This window comes from Oryctolagus cuniculus, chromosome 4 (genome assembly GCF_964237555.1).
Source record: "Oryctolagus cuniculus chromosome 4, mOryCun1.1, whole genome shotgun sequence".
Taxonomy (NCBI): domain Eukaryota; kingdom Metazoa; phylum Chordata; class Mammalia; order Lagomorpha; family Leporidae; genus Oryctolagus; species Oryctolagus cuniculus.
The window spans coordinates 60,793,498-60,813,058 of record NC_091435.1 but is presented as its reverse complement, the minus strand read 5'-3'; the positions used below and the strand labels follow the sequence as shown (position 1 = coordinate 60,813,058).

Genomic DNA, 19,561 nt, shown 5'->3' with positions numbered 1-19,561 from the left:
CTTCCTTACCTCCTCTAATTTTTTTATTGGAGTTTTGTTAATCTGTAAATCATTTAGGAGAGAATTGACATTTTTGTAATGCTGTGTCTACAAATCTATTAAGTGTCATATCCCTTTATTTTATGTTTCATATTTTGTGTGTGTATATGTATTATAGCCTTGCTTATCTTCTGTTAGCTTTATTCCTATTTATTTGGTTTTATCAGAAAGCAATATAAAAATCACGTTTAACATGTTATATTCTAGATATGTTCTACTAATACTGACATCAACCATGGTCAATTCTCTTTAAAATTTGCCCTGTGTATTTTTTGACATATAAAATGATGTCATAGGCAGATACTGTTTATGTTTTTAGTTGATTCCTTCTATGATTATATAATATATTTAGAACATTTTTAGTATATCTCTTTTCCCCCTTTAATCTACTAGAGCATATAAGAAAATTTCTGCCGTGGGGCTGGTGTTGTGGTGCAACTTGTTAAGCCATGGTCTTTAATACCAGCCTACCATATGAGCACCACTTCAGGACCAGGCTACTGTCTTTTCCATCTACCTTTCTATTAAGGTACCTGGGAAAAATCAGAAAATGGCCCAAGTGCTTGCATTCTGCCATGCCTGTGTGAGACCTGGGTAGAGTTTTGGGCTCCTGGCTTTGGGCTGGAACCAACCCAAGTCATTGCAGCCATTTTGGGAATGAGCCAGTCTGCCTTTCAAATAAATAAAATAGAGAGAGAGAGAGAGAGAGAGAGAGAAGAAAGGAAAGATAGCAAGTGTTAAAATCCACAAACCAGGGCTGGCGCCGCGGCTCACTAGGCTAATCCTCCACCTTGCGGCGCCGGCATACCGGGTTCTAGTCCCGGTTGGGGCACCGGATTCTGTCCCAGTTGCCCCTCTTCCAGGCCAGCTCTCTGCTGTGGCCAGGGAGTGCAGTGGAGGATGGCCCAGGTGCTTGGGCCCTGCACCCCATGGGAGACCAGGAGAAGCACCTGGCTCCTGCCATCGGATCAGTGCAGTGCGCCGGCCTCAGCGCACCGGCCATTGGAGGGTGAACCAATGGCAAAGGAAGACCTTTCTCTCTGTCTCTCTCTCACTGTCCACTCTGCCTGTCAAAAAAAAAAAAAAAAAAAATCCACAAACCAACCCTGAAAATAAGAATCACTTGTAATTTTTCCACATTCCATTTATCATTACTCAACATTTGTAGTCATCATTCCAGAAACTATAAATAGTTTGGAACTTTGAATAGCAATGGCTGTAGCAGTTTTGAAATTACTATTCCCATTTAATAATGTGCCGTGAAACACTTTCACATGACAGTAAATTATTTTGCTGCGCAATTTTAATAGCTTGAAAAATAAAATATTCTTATATCTGAATGTATTATTTTGTTACAAGTGAACATATTTGTTTTGAATTTTTTGCTATTATAAACAACAGTGCATTGATGAAACTTGCGCATGAAGCTTTGCATTGTTCTATGCTTGGTATTTGGAAATGACTTCCTTACATGAAATTCTCTAGAAGTATGCTTTTAGGTGAAACTATAGACTTTGAAACTTGTTGCCAAGTTGCCTTTTAGAAGTTCTGTGTAAGTTCTCATTCAAACCAGATGCATTTGAAAGCTTCTGTTTCCAAACAGTCTACCTAGCTTTTGTGAAATTTTCACCTATGGTATGTGTCATATTTCTTTTTTTCTATTACATTACCAATAAAGCAGTAGTTTCAAGAAAAAGTTTCCATCTGTAATTATCTTTTATTTTATTTTAAGATTGGAGGATTTTTCAAATCAGTGTATCTGATGTACTGCTTCACTTTACCCAGAATGAGGCAAGCCTGGCTGATCCAATGATTTGTTAGTTGCTGACCTGCTGATACCTTTTAAGCTTTGTTTACCTGTGTGTGATCTTGTTTTCTCTGAAAGGGTACTCTGGTTTTCAAGCCATTTAAAGATAATTACTCTTGATTTTTTTATAGTCAGACTAACAGAATTATAATATAGCTTTGTATGCTGATGTCTTTCTCTTATGATGTGGTATGAGAACTGTCACTTAAAAAAAGAATTTACTTATGTGAAGATGCAAAGAGAGAGAGAATAAGAGAGAGAGAACCTTTGCTTCCTTTCTGCCCAAACAACAGCTTACTATGGTCCAAGTCAAAGCCTGGAGCTTCATCCAGGTCTCCCATATGGGAGGCAGGAAACCAAGTACTTGAGCCATCATCTGCTATATTAGCGGGAGGCCGTGTTGGAAGCAGAGGAGCCAGTACTTGAGCCAGATGCTCAGATATAGGAAGGAACACCATACCCACTGGGCTACAGTGCCCATCCGATCGCTTTTTTTTTTTTTTTCATTCTTTGTGGATTGACGGTTGTTTGTGCCTTTCAGTGTATTGTAAAATCACTTGAACTTGCAGTAAATGTGGACTGTAATTTAAATTGCAAATAAACAACTTAAAATATTTCTGGATTGGTGAGTGCTTGAAATTGTTTTTTTTTTTTTTTTTTTAAGATTTTATTTATTTATTTGACAGGTAGGGTTACAGACAGTGTGAGAGAAACAGAGAGAAAAGTCTTCCTTCCGTTGGTTCACTCCCCAAATGGCCGCAACAGCAAGAGCTGTGCGGATCCGAAGCCAGGAGCCAGGAACTTCCTGCTGGTCTCCCATGAGGGTGCAAGGGCCTAGGGACCTGGGCCATCCTCCACTGCTATCCCAGGCCACAGCAGAGAGCTGGACGGGAAGAGGAGCAGCTGGGACTAGAACCGGTGCCCATATGGGATGCCGGCGCAGCAGGCGGAGGATCAACCTACTGTGCCACCATGCCAGCCCCAGTGCTTGAAACCTAATAGACCCTTTTATATTCTGTTCCATGCATTTCTCTTTTGCTTTGCCTTTGCCCAGGTCTCTGGCCGCACACTGGAGTTTGTACATGTTTGTGAAACAATTTCCCACTAATGTTTCCTCTTACTTCATCTCGAGGGAAAGAGGAAGTAGAAATCACTGCTGTCCGGTTGCTGGACTTTAATTAAGGGTGTGAAAAATCCCTTCTCTCTCTCCCCATTCTCCCCACACAGGAAAGAACGTGGTAGCAATTTGCAGTTCTCTTTGGAAAGTTTAGACTCCATGTGCAGTCATTTTTGAACAATGCTTTTTTTGTTTACTTTTTTAAGGCATCTTTATTTTCTTCTTCTATTACTTCACCCAGGGAGCCCCCTTCCCTTAGGACTCCTGCCCACTAGATACACACCTCCTACACATGGGGTCGGGCTGGGGGTGGTGTTTTGGCAACGTGATCAAAGGAGTAGTATCTATTACATAAATTTTGCATTCAATAAATTAACCAAGTACTGCCTTAGCTTCTTTATCCATGTTACTTCTCTTAATTCCAGGGAGTTAGTTCCATTGCATGAGTGCCTGTTCGGATGTTGAGTTTATCACAAGTGAACTGTAATCGTTTCATTTACCTAAGTACTGTGGACATGCTTTCCTGGTTGTAAATTGTTATTCTGAATTAATGTGTAAGATTAAAATTGTAGAAGTGTGTATGCACATTTCTATAAGTTGCTGTGGGAAAAGAAGTTATATTCTGGATGCTTGTTAAATATTAGATGAGTAGGTGTTTTTTTTTTTTTTTTACAGGCAGAGTGGACAGTGAGAGAGAGAGACAGAGAGAAAGGTCTTCCTTTGCCGTTGGTTCACCCTCCAATGGCCGCCGCGGCCGGCGCACTGCGGCCAGCACACTGCGCTGATCCGATGGCAGGAGCCAGGAGCCAGGTGGTTTTCCTGGTCTCCCATGGGGTGCAGGGCCCAAGCACCTGGGCCATCCTCCACTGCACTCCCTGGCCACAGCAGAGAGCTGGCCTGGAAGAGGGGCAACCGGGACAGAATCCGGTGCCCCGACCGGGACTAGAACCCGGTGTGCCGGCGCCGCTAGGTGAAGGATTAGCCTAGTGAGCCGCGGCGCCGGCCGAGTAGTTTTTTTATGGCAACATATTGAAGGTATCTATTTTGCTAGGTTTTGTTTCTATCCTTTGTATAAAAAATCCTGACATTTATATTTGGCCAATTTATTTATGTTTTATAATTTCTACACAAAGCAAAAAAAGAAAAGTTTTGTAGCTTTTCTAGACCAAAGATAACATCAATACCATTTTTCAATGGTATAGTAGATCTTTGATTAACTCTTTTCACTCTGAATATTATGGTTCATGTCCCTTTTATGTGTTGAATAGTGGAGACTTTACTTTGGGAAAGACAAATATGCTTCTTTGGCACTATGTCCATGGTAAATGTAATGAAGCAAGACATAATTGTATGTTTATATTTTACTATAAATCAATAGATTTCTAATGTTATTAAAATTTTCCTTGTTCTTTTAAAACACATCATTTTGTTAACCTAATCAGAGCCTGACGTCAGTTTCTTCTAAATGGCGTCTGATGTGGTGTCTCTCTTTAGTTGTCTGTGGTTTCCTGTTTTGTTCATACATAGAGAAGAGCCTTCTGAGGTATTAAGCCTCATATTTTTCTTCTTTTGATGGTACATTAAACCTAAACTTTCTTATAAATACAGCCTGGTCATGCAAGCCACTCTTATGATTCATTCCTGCCACTTCCCAGATGCCTTTTCTAGATTCTTCCAGGCCTTTTTTTTCTATCCATCAACTAACACTTCTTATATCCACCTCCTTCATAATTTTTAAATGTTACAAATTTTATTTCTACCCCAAATGTTTGTGTTCTTCATGCGCAAAGATGGTTATCTTGTATTTCCATGGTCATATTTCCCAGCACTGCCTTAACTTATTGTTTAATAGATTAGTGACTCTCAAGGTGTCTAGATCGTCAGCATCAGCATCACATGGGAACTTTGGAGAGAACTGTAAATTCTCAGGCCATATGCCAGTCCTACAAATGAGAATATATTCAGTTGGGTATCAGTAGTCTCCGTGTTAACAGTCTCCTCTGATGACTTAGATGTTTGCTAAAGTTTGACAACCACTGCTTTAGATGATTGTTAATGAATATCAGTGTTGTACCTAATGGTGATGCCTCATTGGGAAGCTTGGCATAGGATGTGACCAAGCAGAATTCAGTCCATTCTGCAGGAATCTCATATTTCTCAAGAGAAATTGGTAAAGGAAAACCTAAACTTTAAGTATTTGCTGTCTTTTAAGAGAATGACTATTGTTCTTGTGCTGTTCTATTTTAAGAACTGCACTTTAAAAATTTAAAAAATAATGGTTTCATCTGTTTTAGGCAAAGGCCTTTCCAGTTCTTACTGTGTGTTCTAAATGGAGAAAGGTTAGCTAAAACATGCTTAAGATGTTACTCATTGTATAGTGTAGAGGAGAGTGAGTGAATGTTGGAAACTGGTCAGGCAGGGGCTGGTTAAGGGGAGAGACCTTGCCCTGGACTATTGTAGACTCTTCTAAGATTTTTACTCACGTGATTGCATTAACTATTAAAGGTTTTTGCATATATTTAATAAAAAAAGTTGATTAACATATTTTGGCTAAAGGCATGAGGTAGCGGTTTGTAGTTATCTTAAAAACTAAGGTTTCTCTGTGTACTGATATGAAAGCTTAGATTGTGTGTGTTGTTGATCTCTGTGGAAAACATCAGGGTGATGGGAGTAATATTTTTATGACCTCTGACCTTAACTTTCTTAAAATGCTGTATACACATTATTATTTTGTGCATTGAATAAAGGTCCCCTGCTATTGTGTGGACCCATCATCATCTCAGGACTATTTTAAGAAAATAGAGGAAGAATTTAATTATGATTCATAGCTAAATAACCTTAATGTACAAAAATGAAAGTGCTGTGACACATAGAACTTTTTTTTTTTTTTTGACAGGCAGAGTTAGACAGTGAGAGAGAGAGAGACAAAGAGAAAGGTTTTCCCTCTGTTGGTTCACTCCCCTAATGGTCGCTATGGCCGGCGCACTGCGCCAATCCGAAGCCAGGAGCCAGGTGCCTCCTCCTGGTCTCCCACGCAGGTGCAGGGTCCAAGCACTTGGGCCATCCTCCACTGCAGAGAGCTGGACTGAAAGCGGAGCAATTGGGACAGAATCCGGCACACCGACCAGGACTAGAACGCGGGGTGCTGGTGCTGCAGGTGGAGGATTAGCCAAGTGAGCCGCGGCACTAGCCGACACATAGAACTTTGACCATAGCATCTTCTTAGTGATGTATTTCTAGAGCTATCTTGATAAAAAAAAAAAAAAAAAAAAAAGACTGAGGAAAAATTGATTTAAATTTTGTCATATTCTTAGCAAATGCAAAATTATCAACTTAGCAGAGTCCACCGCATATGATCTGAATTATGAACATCCTCAACTATTTATCCTTTAATGCAAATACAATTATATTAATTTTATAATTGAATTGTGCCTTTTCCATGGCAGGTATGTCTTAAATGACACTTGATTCAATTACTCATTTTTCTTCCCTTTGTGCAGAACTATTGTACCGTGGAAAGTATTCAGACAGTGCCTTCATGAAGTCCATCAAATTAGCTCTGGCTTGGAAGCAATGGCTCTAAAATCAACAATTGATTTAACTTGCAATGATTACATTTCAGTTTTTGAATTTGACATTTTCACCAGGCTATTTCAGGTAAGCTTTATACTTCTTAGTCTCTCTGCCCATCCTTTTCTCAAGTCCTCCCTGTGTGTGTGTGTGTGTGTGTGTGTGTGTGTGTGATATGTTTTCTCTGTCTCTCTTGCATACACATACACATATGTACAAACAGATGAAAAGTAGTCTCATTCTTGGTAGTATATAATTTTCTTGTTGGTAAGTGTTTTCTCTTTGCTATTTGTCTAAAGTGAGTCCTTTGGCATAAATTTGGACTATCAGGTGCTGCAAACCTTGTAGTTGCTTGTTAGTTTTGCATAGAAAGAGCTGAATATTAAATTGCTTATTTCAACTATTTATTTAGTCTCTCACTTTGCTTTGTAGATCTTTTAGCCCAGAAACTTATACAATACATCCTTATCCTTTAATGCAATTAAATACAATACACTGCCAGAGATGTATTCCACCTTCTACCTTCTCCCTGTGTATTCTGCATTTTGTGAGATGGAAAATAGAAAACTTAGAAATTTCAAACTGTTTTGTATAAGAATATACTGTGGAGCCTACTATTTTAAAGATTACTTGTGCACATTCTACCATATATAATAAACATTTTTGCATGTCAATAAATATTCTTCAGCAAAATAGTTTTTCATTTATTGGTTCCAGTATAATATTCCATTAAAGCTGTATGTCAGGATGCCTGTGCTATGGCGCAGTGGGTTAAAGCCCCAGCCTGCAGTGCTGGCATCCCATATGAGCACAGGTTCAAGTCCCAGTTCGGATCCAGCTCTCTGCTATGGCCTGGGAAAGCAGTAGAAGATGGGCCACGTGTTTGGGCCCCTGCACCCATGTGGGGGACCCGGAGGAAGCTCCTGGCTTCTTGCTTTGGATCAGCTCAGCTCTGGCCGTTGCAGTCATTTGTTGAGTGAACCAGCTCAGTCGGTGACCTTTCTCTCTCTCTCTCTCTGACTCTACCTCTCTCTGTAACTCTAGCTTACAGATAAATAAAATGAATCTTTTAAAAAAAATACAGCTGTGTCAGTACTAATTTCACAAAACTCTGCTTTTGAAAATTTGAATTTTTTTTTCTTTTTGCTAATATAAATAACTTTGAGGTGAACATTTCTGTTCTGTTATTTTTGTTTTATAGTATTAATTTTTATTTCTTCATTGTTTTGTTTATCTGAAAGAAGATAAATGGAGAGAAGAAGAGAAAAGATAAAAGAAAAAGAATATATAGATCTTTCATCTGCTAATTAATTCCCCAAATACCCGTAACAGGTGGGATTGGCTAGGCCAAAGCTAGGATCCCCTTGCTCCATCCAGATATCCCACGTGGATGGCAGGACTAAATAGTTCATCGCCTGGTACCTCTTAAGGTGCTGATTGCCATGAAGCTGAATGGGAGCAGTGCTGAAACTCAAACCCAGGCAGTCTGATAAGGAATGGGTCTTTTTTTTTTTAAGGTTTATTTATTTATTTGAAAGGCAGGATTCCAGGGAGGGAGGGAGAGAGAGAGTGAGAGAATGAGAATATCTCTCATCTGTCAGTTTACTTCCCAAGAGGCTGCAGCAGTTGGGGCTGAGTCAGGCCAAAGCCAGGAGCCAGAAGTCTCTGGGCCTCCCATGTGAGTTCAGGGGCCCAAGCACGTGGGCTATCTTCCACATTAGTAGAGAACTGGATCAGATATGGAGCTTCTGGGATTCGAACTGGCGCCCATATGGGATGTGGGCCCTGCAATGGTTTTACCACAGTGTGACACCACAGTGTCAGCCCTTTGGGAGGAGTGCATCTTAACTGTTGTTCTTACCACCTGCCCATTTTTGTTTTTTCATCAGTCCTTTATAATTGTATTCACATAGTCCTCAGAAGTAGGTAACATTCCATGGATGTGGTCATTTTGGTGTTTTCTTGGCTTAATGGAATTAACACTGAACGTGGAGAACTGAAATTTGTGTTTTAAGTTTGCCTGTGCCACTGACATGGAATTCAACCCAAGTAGTTAGAAAATGAAAGTGTCTTTTTATTCTGGTGATTCCGGCAATGCAAATTATATAGCAAGTGAGGTAAGTTGATCAGAAACCAGGGTTACTTATATTCCGATAGAATTTTTATTATTTTCATCTGAAGTAAGATTTATTCTCCTTGAAACATGCTTTCAATAAATGTTGAAGTCTAATGCAGGTTTTCTGTTTTCCCTGCTATGTGAATTTTACTTGTCTGATTTATGACTCTGCTTGGCACAAGCCAGCAAGGATCGAGTGACTGACTTATGTAAGAAAACAACATTTATGTAAGAAAACAGCATTTAATTTGTAAAAAACCCGTTAATAGGAGACAAATTAACTTCTGTCACCAACATGCATAGGGTACATTTTACTTCATTACAATTTCAAAGTCATAGTTCTACCACATGTATAAGATAAAAAACAGATAAATTAATGCAGGAAGCATGCTTTTGCTTCTTGTAAGTTTATAGTAGTTTGGTCATTATTCTCTGGGTAAATATATGCTGTCTGTTTTTTAAGGATATTGAGATAGTTTTAGAAAAAAAGTTATTACTTGATACTGATCATTTCATCATTGCAGCTCTCCTTTCCTTAAAGACTTCTGATAAATTTACAGTACATTCTTCTGTTTATCATGGTAGAAGACATTCTGATAGTGAGGGCTTTGCGTCTTCAGAGCTGGTGAATGTAGACTGCAAAAGTAATTTTCATGCATTAAACCGAACTGCTCATTCTAGGAATTATGTGTTTTTGTGGGGAGCCAGGATGACTTGGGAGCATGGGTATTAAGTGCTAGAATGCCTCAGAGTTAATATATTAGAAGTGTGAGGGTGACTTAATGTTGGTTAAATGCTTACCCAAACTGCTGCTTAATATGGGCACATATTTTCTTATAAGCTGTTTTACTTTAAAAACAGCTAAAGTAATCTTAAACCTCAGAAGGTATTTTATACATTCTTTCTGTTCACGGAGGTGAGAGATGTAAGACACCTTTTAAAGTAGAATTACTATGAAAAGTAAAGTAAACCAAACCTTACATGAGCTAGAGAATGCCCAATCTCTTAAGAAACACAAAATTCCAGAAGTAGTTGAAGAACTCTCTATTTTTTGAGATTTTTCCCTTTGTTTTGTTTCTGTGCTCATTATTCAGATGCTTGGACCATGATCATACATCTGCCTTAACATATGGTGAGATTAGTTCTGCATTTGAACTTGGCAATCTTTCATTTTTTACAAAACTTCACAAATTGAGTGATAATTTTCTTAAATTTATAAAATTCATATGTTTATATATTCTGTATGAAAAGTATAAGTTAATACTGTAACTTTATAAACATATTCTACTGTAGCATAATATTGATGATTAATTGGCAGTGAATTCCTCTGGTGCTGAATTATTGGGGTGGAGGTAAGGTATTTAGCAGAGTGAATCTGACAGTAAAGTACACTCTCAGGATTTGAGTTCAGAGGTAGAGAAATTAGCATAAAGGCTCGAAGATGGAGTCAGTGGCCAAGAGATGAGGTTGAAATTGCATAGCAAATGAATGAATAAGAAAGATTTCCTCCTCTTTTCCCTCTTCCTTATTTCCAAGTCAAACTTGAACAAATGCCAGGGCGTCATCAGAAAGCTGTTGCTATAGTTATATGGTTACTTCCCTCATTTCTTCTTCACTCCTCCTCTTTTTCTCCTCTCCAGATACTTGAGAGATGCTAGGATTGGCATGTGCTGAAGTCCTGGAATGGACTCCAAGGAATTTTGTTTCTCCATTCTCTCTCTCTCTCTCTCTCTCCCTGACAACTGCTCCCATTTTTTTCTTAAATTTTAACCACTATTAAGAGTGGGTTGTTGAGAAGTGGGCACTAAATTTCAGGGTTTGCAGAATATGCAGGACCTGTTAGGGGGAATATCCTACTGACTCTGGAATACATAGCATCGATGGAATAGGGAGAAAAAAGAAGAGGAGGAAAATCCTTAGCTATAGAAAACAGATATACCTGACAATGTAATGTATTACAGGGAAATAGACATTCTGAGATTCGTTGATTGTTTACAGCCCTTGTGTCTTCCATTGAGGAACAATGTTATGCTGTTTTTTTTTTCATTTTCTTCATACTATTTGTTGAACTCTTTTACTTAGTGTGGGGTTAACTATAATGATCATTAAGTAAGCTGAAAATAGTTTTTTGTAAAAATTAAAAGTAGGAATGTGGGGGGGGGGGGTTGGAGTGTGGGTGAGAGGGAGGATAGAGGGGAAGTGTCACTTTGTTCCTAAATTTATATATATGAAATACATGAAACTTGTATAACTTAAATATTATAGAGAATATCTGGGCAAGCAAGCCAAGGGCCCTCTTATTCCAAATTAAGTTGTAAGTCAGTAATTGGCTCTTGAAAGTAGTAAATTTTGAGAGAATGGAGAGACTCATTTCTTTAATTTACATCATTATTTCTGTACTCATTTGAATATCTCCAAATAGTTTTGTGTTCATGTGTGGAGAAAATAATTCCATTAAGAAACAAATTCTGAATATAGTTCCTATTCTCCAAAGCATTTTGTTTTGTGTTCTTTTAGCCATTAGTTTGCAAGATACTTTAAAAAGAAAAACAAAATGCAAAAGTACCACATGTTTCTGACTGTTCTGAGTGGGTTGCATTAACAAGAAAAGTAGTACACAGACTCATTCTATTACATAAATATTTTTGCAATTAGGAGCTAGCCTTCTGGATTATGTACTAACCAGTGGTTGCTTAATACTGCAGCAGTTGACTTTAAACTCCAGTTTCATTTTTTTTTTACTCGTATTTTAATCTGTGAATTGACTCTTTATAAAGTTCAGTATTGTTCAACAACCCTTCAATTAATTTGTGTGGAAATGACTGAAATATTTGTTTTATATTCTTTCCATCCTTATTCTTTTTAAGTCAAGAAGCAAAACAAAAAACAAAACCCAGTGTCTAGATGAACAATTATTTCTGTTTTTTTTAACATATGTTTCCAAGTATTGTTTTATGCAATATTTAGTCATGCCTTAAGAAGAAAATTAAAAACATTTTTTTCAATTATATAAACAGAACCTCTCATGTTAGCATTCTCCAGATTTCCTTTAAAAATTACGATTACGTATTTTAGTATGATGGGGAAATACCCAGAAGATTTTTTTCTTAATGTCAAAAAAGCCAAAATAAATAAATAAATAAATAAGTAGGTAAACCAGCAACAACAACCATCTTTATTACTAAATCGTTCTTTCCTTTGTTATCTTTGTCTCAAGGGATGTAACTCTTGAAGAATTTCGCCTTGTAAATTTGAAAGTTGCTTAACAATTATGAGGAACAAGTCTCAAAGCAAACAAAAGCAGGAACTCTCTACCAATAATTGTGGCTAGGAAGACTATTTCAACACCTTGAACTTGACAACATAAAATACCTTTTTTTTTTTTTTCTCTTTCACATACAAGATAGGAGTTTAGAATCTGGCACAATAGACAGAGTGTGCTGCCAATTCCTTGGAACAAATGTAGCTTCCAACTGAAAAATACTGCAGATACTCATTCACACCCTCAAGCTCATTTTTCTGTCATTGATGGCCTTTTTCTCCTGCCATAGTAACTGAAGGGACAACAGATTAGATAAGTGAGATTGATATTTTGATGCAATCCCGATATTTTTGAAAGGTTTCTTATGTAACTTATGTTTAAATCCTAAATAAACTTTTCCTAATTTTATGATCGTGTAAGGATAAACCATATGTGAATATAATAGCTTGTTACCATGGCAGAAACACCGGCCTTCAGACAAGTCACTATTTGGAGGAACTGATCAAACACAGTTCTTTCTGCATTACTGTGGATCAGACTATGTGACTAGGTCTTTGTGTTGCAAGGGATTGAGCAAAACAGGCACATCCTTGCCTTTAGGTAGCTCTGGTCTAATGTATAGCCTTTGCCAAAACACCTAAATTCTTTATGTTTTTTTTTAGTGTATTCGGTGAGACACCTGGAGAGGCAGTACTAACACAGTAGATATATGTGGAGATAAGGAATATGACAACAGGTAACAGTTTTAGATAGTCTGGTTTGAGAAGGTCTCATTGAAGGAGTGTCACTTAGAGAGAGGAGTCACATGGGTATTTAGGGAAGGAAATTGAGATAAAGTTCTCAGCAAGTACAAAGGTGCAGAAGTGGATGGGAGCTTCTGTATTCCAGCCAATAGCAAAGAGGCCTGCAAGGCTGTAGAAGATGTACAAAGTGGGAGCGGCTAGAAGATGGGGACTGAAAGAGAAGTGGGGCAGACCCTACTAGGCCAAGTGATCAAGACCTTGTCCTTATAAAAACTGACTTCCATTTAAAAACAGAAGATATTTGAGCATAAGAGCTGTGTGATTTATGTGTCAAAAGGATCATAAGTGCTATATTGAGAATAGAATCTGTACAGAAGAGATTGTGTGGTTTTCCTTTTTGCTGCCTCTTCTCTATTTTTAAGGAATTTGTTTTCTGTGCGTCTTAGTCCATTTCCCATTGCTCTAGTAGAAAACGTGAACCTGGATAATTTATTTTTAAAAGAGGACTATTTTTGCTAGGATGTCCAGGAGCATAGTCTGGGCATCTATTCAGCTTTTCATGAGACCCTTGTACTGTTCTCGTGGAAAGAAGAAGGGCAAAGCAGACACATGCCAAGCAACAAAACAGGAGGGGTAACTGGCGTTGTAACAGCCACCTGTGGCAGCAGCTAGCCTGCCTCTGAAAGAGAACCCACTCACTTCTGGGGCAGGTGTTCACAAGGGCCCCACTCCATGACCCAAACACCAACTACCTTTCCCTCACTCCCAGTACTGCTGTATTAAAAAATTAAGCCTCAACCTGAGTTTCAGTGGGGACAAACCATAGCACTTCCTAATCACATTTCTTTAACAAAGAATAAGCTGTTGCATTTTTCTTCTTAGATTCCCAAGGTTCACATAAACCATATAAGCTCATATTAACTTTAAAAATATCCTGGAGAGTTTCACTAAGTGGTTAAATGATGGGTTGGCATGTAATTGACAGCTGATGTTTTCTAGATTATATCTTCTAAAATTTATATTTTTAGCCATGGGGCTCTATTTTACGGAATTGGAATTTCTTAGCTGTCACACATCCGGGTTACATGGCATTTCTCACGTATGATGAAGTTAAAGCACGACTACAAAAATACAGCACCAAACCTGGAAGGTAAGACATTTTAGCAATGATATTATGTGCTGTATATAAAGATAAACTCCTCTATGGTTCATTCCTAAGTAAATCAGTAATGCTCATTGGTGTTACTGATTGGGTATCTGGAAAATCCAGAAAGAGTGCTTTTTTATTGAACACTTTAAATTGATTCAGTGTGCTGCTGAAACTTTGTGTTTATAATGTGAAAATGGATGTGCTACTATGCAATTTGATAAATTTAATAGATTCATTAATCCTCAGAGTTTTGCTCTTTAAGTCAGAGAAGGATTTGGACATATTGACAGTTTCTGTGATACATACATTTGTGTACAAAATTACATATGGATATTTGAATGCTTGTATATAGTGCTCCAGATAAAATAAGTAGATCAGTTTTTATGTTTATTATTTAGGATGTTTTGAGGTGTTCAGTTAAAATTTATGATAAATACATGTAAGAAAATATTTATTCCTGTTAATGCATATACATATTCATATAAGTATATGATATGTGCATATAAGTACATAAATATATATCAGCCCATTGTTAGAATCTATACCAGTTCTGGGGCCTTGAAAATATCTTTGCAGACTCCAAATCTGTTTTATTTATTTATTTATTTTTTTTTTTCAGAAAAAAAGCTGAGTTACTCACAAAGGTTGATGGTCAGCCCCTCTGCTTTTGGACAGGCATCATACATTTGTAATGGCAGATCTGGGATCAGAAGATCTGTCTGGAACCTGGTTCAGAGCATTTCCCATATATTCCATTTAGAACTGTATTAGACCCATTTGTAGACATTTGTGCTGCTATGCCTTTACAGCGGCAGCAGAGTACTGTGTACAGCAACAGGAAGGCTAGAAACTTGTTTGCAGATTCCTCACATTCTATGAGGAGATATAATTACAATGGCCATAAGTATACTGACTTCAAAATAGAAATCATTTCACTTTAGGGATGAATTTTTTTTTATTTTTTTTTTTATTTTTTATTTTTGACAGGCAGAGTGGACAGTGAGAGAGAGAGACAGAGAGAAAGGTCTTCCTTTGCCGTTGGTTCACCCTCCAATGGCCGCCGCGGCCGGCGCGCTGCGGCCGGCGCACCGCGCTGATCCGATGGCAGGAGCCAGGAGCCAGGTGGTTTTCCTGGTCTCCCATGGGGTGCAGGGCCCAAGCACCTGGGCCATCCTCCACTGCACTCCCTGGCCACAGCAGAGGGCTGGCCTGGAAGAAGGGCAACCGGGACAGAATCCGGCGCCCCGACCGGGACTAGAACCCGGTGTGCCGGCGCCGCTAGGCGGAGGATTAGCCTAGTGAGCCGCGGCGCCCGCCCTGGGATGAATTGTTTTTAAGTCTTCCTTTTTTTAAGCATCATTTTTATTCGATTTGTAGCACATATGGTGTTTGTATAAGCTAGTAGTTTTGATTCCTTTCATCTCTGCCATAATGAACATTTCCACATTTTTTCCTTTTTAAGAATTTAAATGGTATATACCAAGAAGTACAAAAAATTAGCTCCTGTTGACATCTTCAGAGTTAATTTTCATTGGGACCTTGAGAGCAGGTCAGATAATTTGTGCGTTGACAGTCGCTTAGGTGAATCATTTTGTTTCATTAAAGGATATTGCCCCATAGTTAAAAAATGAAATAAATAGACTGTAGTATGTTATGTGTAAAGTGTGATGTGTATATTTAAAATGTGTTGGGAAGAAAAGTATTACAATGAACAAATCATTTTGGTATCCATTTAGTTTGTAGGATATCTGTTTTTAACTGATCTTTTCTCAGAAACTGTTCCACCTCCTTGACTTTACTGTGAAGAAAATAGTTGTGTCTATTCCATGGACATTTGAGTTCTTTAGCTTGTGAATTCTTTGGGTTCCAACTAATAAAACATTAGTTACCTAGTGAAGTTACATTTGAAAATCTAGATGAAATGTACACTGTCTGGCTCTTAGTGTTAATGGTTGGCCTTGAACTCTAAACCACCCACTCAACATGAAATAAATCTATTTGTTTATATTAAGTATGCCATTTAAGAGGAAAAAAGTGCTAAAAATAAAACAACAATTTACTCATAAGGTTGGGTAGGGGTAGCTACCAGCAAAAGTGTCAGCAACATAATCATGTAAAAATGTTGTGCAAATATAATGACAAAGGAAAGCAGTAGAAGAGAGGAAGAAGTTGTTCTAAAAAGCCATATGGTGGCTCTTATACTGTTAGTACTAATGTCTTCTCTGTATAAACCTTTTAAACCTTTTTTGATATAATCAGTTTCAGAAACATCACCCTAACACAATGTTTAGGACAACAGAAAAGGATATTAATTTAACACAGCAATTTCACAAGTATGATTTAAAGTATTATATGAGATTCTTAATATATTAATAAATTTGGAATTACTTTTAAACTTACTAAAATGCTACTTGTAATTATTTTCTTCATTTTCATAGCATTCTCTGCAAGTTCTGACATCTATGATACACACAGCTGTGTGTAGTATTTTGACATTTGACTCTTCATTTGAAGGAATTATATTAATTTTTAATAGCTTAATAATGATCTTCCAAATTATAATTTATGGTGACTTTGTATATTTTTGGATCTTCCCATAGCATCACAGCCATTAGTTTGTGTGAAACTATTTTATCTGATCATCTGAGTGAGGATGCCAGTTTTTGACAAGTTAGTGTCCTATTTTTATGTAATCTAAAGGAAAGTGTTCTTAGACTACCTGGAAAATGTCTTTCAGCAAAGTTCTATCCCCAATATGAAGTTCTGAAACATAAAGCCTGAAATCTTTTCTTTAAAGACCTAATTTTCTTTAAATACAAAATCATTTTAGAGTACTAAATAAGCTAATTAAATCCAGTGACTTCATAGTCATTAACTATGCTAAATGATATCTTTTGACATTTCCTTCACAGTGTTTGGTTTGTTAGTAACTAAAGTATATTGAACAGAAATATTTAATTCTGCCACATACGTATAGCAGCTCAAATATAGCCAAGAGATTTCAGTTGACTTGCTTTGATTAATGGGTTGTAAAATCAGACATGAATATCATGTGGGCAAGACTAGGTATAATTAGAGAAATAATCTAAACAGAAATAAGCAGATAAATAACTAAATGAATAAATATATGATAGTGATGAATTTAAAGCCAAGTCATAGTCTCCTCTCCCTGGGGATAGATTTTTAGGAACTTGTCTTTTATTTGATTTGTATGTTGTACTATTTTGACTTCCTGTTGCATCTAAGATACTGAACTTGGTAGGATTAGATAACAACCATGAACTCATCTGTCTTGCTTTTTAATTAATATAGTTCGGCTCTTTTGAGTTTTTTTAAAATTTAAGATGAATGATTGAAATTCTTGAGACAAAAGGTATTTTTAAACAAAGTGATTTCACAAATAAATTGCATAATTTTGTTTCAATTGTGAAGTGATATATTGAATTCTACAATAGAAACTGGTTCAGCTTCTATCTGAAGTAGATAAATGTGTACTTATTTTTAATTTTTTAAAAATTTTAAGATTATTTCCAATATCTACATTTTAATATAAAGAGAACAGGTTTGAGATACGCAATTTTGAACACATAATGATACTTCCCACGGAATGACTTATGTCATGGGCTTTTTGTGCCACCAACATGTTCATTCTCAGCATCCCTGATGGCGATGGTTACAAATCTCTTGAAAGTTTACTACTTAATTTATTTCTCTCACAGATCGGTAGAGATTTTTAAATGGAAAGATTATCAGTGTTTCTTCCACAGATTGATAATAAATGGGAGAGGTACAGTGTTGTTTGATAAAATAATTGATAAAAATTTATATAAGGAATTATAAAAGATCATCTTTAATATTTTCCTTAAAACAGCTAAAGCTAAAAAAATTGTTTAGGAGTTGACTTGCATTTTGAATATGAATAAGCATAATTTTCTCCTATTTTGTAGCTATATTTTCCGGTTAAGCTGCACGCGATTGGGACAGTGGGCCATTGGCTATGTGACTGGGGATGGCAATATCTTACAGACAATACCTCATAATAAGCCCTTATTTCAAGCCCTGATTGATGGCAGCAGGGAAGGATTGTAAGTATGAGAAGTGGAAGTGAGGGTGCTTGTGATTCATAACTGTAAAAAATAGACCGCTTTGCATTAGAGAGAATGGATAGAACTGCTGATGATCTGGCTGTTTGCTCTTTATCTCAAGACCAAGAAATGGATGCTCAGTTGTTATTTTTCATTGCTTTAAGTAGTCATTTTAAAATAACCTAATTATTTAAATCTAATTATGTGACAGCTGATACATTCCAACATCAAATTACAGCATGAGTTATTTTATTTTTCATAGGAAAAGAAGGTTATAGATATATAGGTGTAATGTAAAGTTGTTTATATATTAAATTTTGGGGAATCATTGATTTCTGGTGCTTCATGTAACCCTCAGAGTGCTGCTTTGACTTTTTAACTGGAATGCTTTTCTTTCTCCGTTTCATTCCTGTCTTTTCTCTCTTTATACCCTTCATTTATTTACAAAAATAATGAATCCATGTTACAGAATGCCTTGTCAATAACTAAGTGTAGTTTCTCTGTCCTCTATAAAAACTTGGGTAATTCTTCTCCTTTGTGTTTAGATTAATAATGACTCCCCCATCTCACTTGCACACAAGATTTGGACGATCTCTTAAACACCTTCCTGATCAATACATGAGGTTCTTACACATTCTGTAATGTCATTCTCTGCTTCCTTTTCTTGTACTCAATGTCAATTCATAATGCTGCCTTCTCTGGCCATTTGCTTTGCTTACCCACTTAGAGTACCAGGGATCTGACTTGCTGCATTATGGATTGCGCTATAAAACTAAGCCATAGAAGTCCACTGAGTTAGCAAAAGCAAATGATTTCAGTTTAATGTTTTACATTGTAATTACAGAAGAATATAAAAAAAGGTGAAAAATTGGTAGGATCTGTTCAAGATCCTACACAAAGAAAAAGAATGTGTTTTTAAAGTCGTAAGCATTGGAGTTGGCTCTGAGGTGTAACAGGTAAAGCTGCTGCCTGTGAGGCCAGCATCCCATATGGGTGCTAGTTTGAATCCTGGCTGCTCCACTTCTTATCCAGCTCCCTGCTAACGTGCCTGGGAAAGCAATAGAAGATAGCCCAAGTCTTTGGACCTCTGCTCCTGTATGGGAGTCCTGGAAGAAGCTCTTGGCTCCTGGCTTTGATCTAGCCTAGCCCTAGCTATTGTGGCCATTTGAAGAGTGAACTGGTGGACATAACTGTGCCTTTCAAAGAAATAAAAATAAATATATTTTTTAAAAATCACAAGCTTTTAAGAAGTTAGCTAATGTAGCAAGTTGTGGTATCAAATATGTAGTTGTCTTTTGTTCCTTTATTTTTCATTAATTTACTATTTATTGTCATTTATCCATAAGCTGGGAAATGAGAGATTCATGCATATATGTTCACCTTGATTGAGCTTTATGTTCACCATGATTGAGTTTTTTTTTTTTCATATATAACCTGTGCTTATATAAGTTTTAATCTTTAAATAGATTATATGAGTGAGCAAATCTGTAGATGGAGTGTTTTTGATATAACTTATTTTCATTGTTTTCACACCTTCTATGAACTTGCTAAAAGTCAAACAAGAAGAAACAAATTGTAGCATATTGTCTTCAATAGAGCAGTGCTTGGGGATTCTTGTGCAGATTTACTGTTATCATCACACTCCCCCAGGTACCTTCCAAGTGCCTTGGTA

At 37.1% G+C, this 19,561-nt stretch overlaps 1 protein-coding gene across 16 annotated transcripts in view; it reads left to right on the top strand.

The window, feature by feature from the left end:
• CBLB (Cbl proto-oncogene B) overlaps positions 1-19,561 on the top strand; it is a 234,635-nt gene that overhangs the window by 122,255 nt on the left and 92,819 nt on the right. For 15 of the 16 annotated variants that reach the window (XM_070072032.1, XM_008267006.4, XM_070072028.1 and 12 more), the window contains 3 exons: positions 6,464-6,620; positions 13,683-13,804; positions 17,752-17,889. Coding sequence is in view for 15 of the 16 variants with exons in the window: in XM_008267006.4 (XP_008265228.1) it covers positions 6,464-6,620; positions 13,683-13,804; positions 17,752-17,889 (417 nt within the window). In the remaining variant the exon portion in view is untranslated. Of the gene's footprint in view, positions 1-6,463; positions 6,621-12,622; positions 12,648-13,682; positions 13,805-17,751; positions 17,890-19,561 lie in introns of those variants that run through there. The other variant, XM_051819107.2, reaches the window with a different exon arrangement.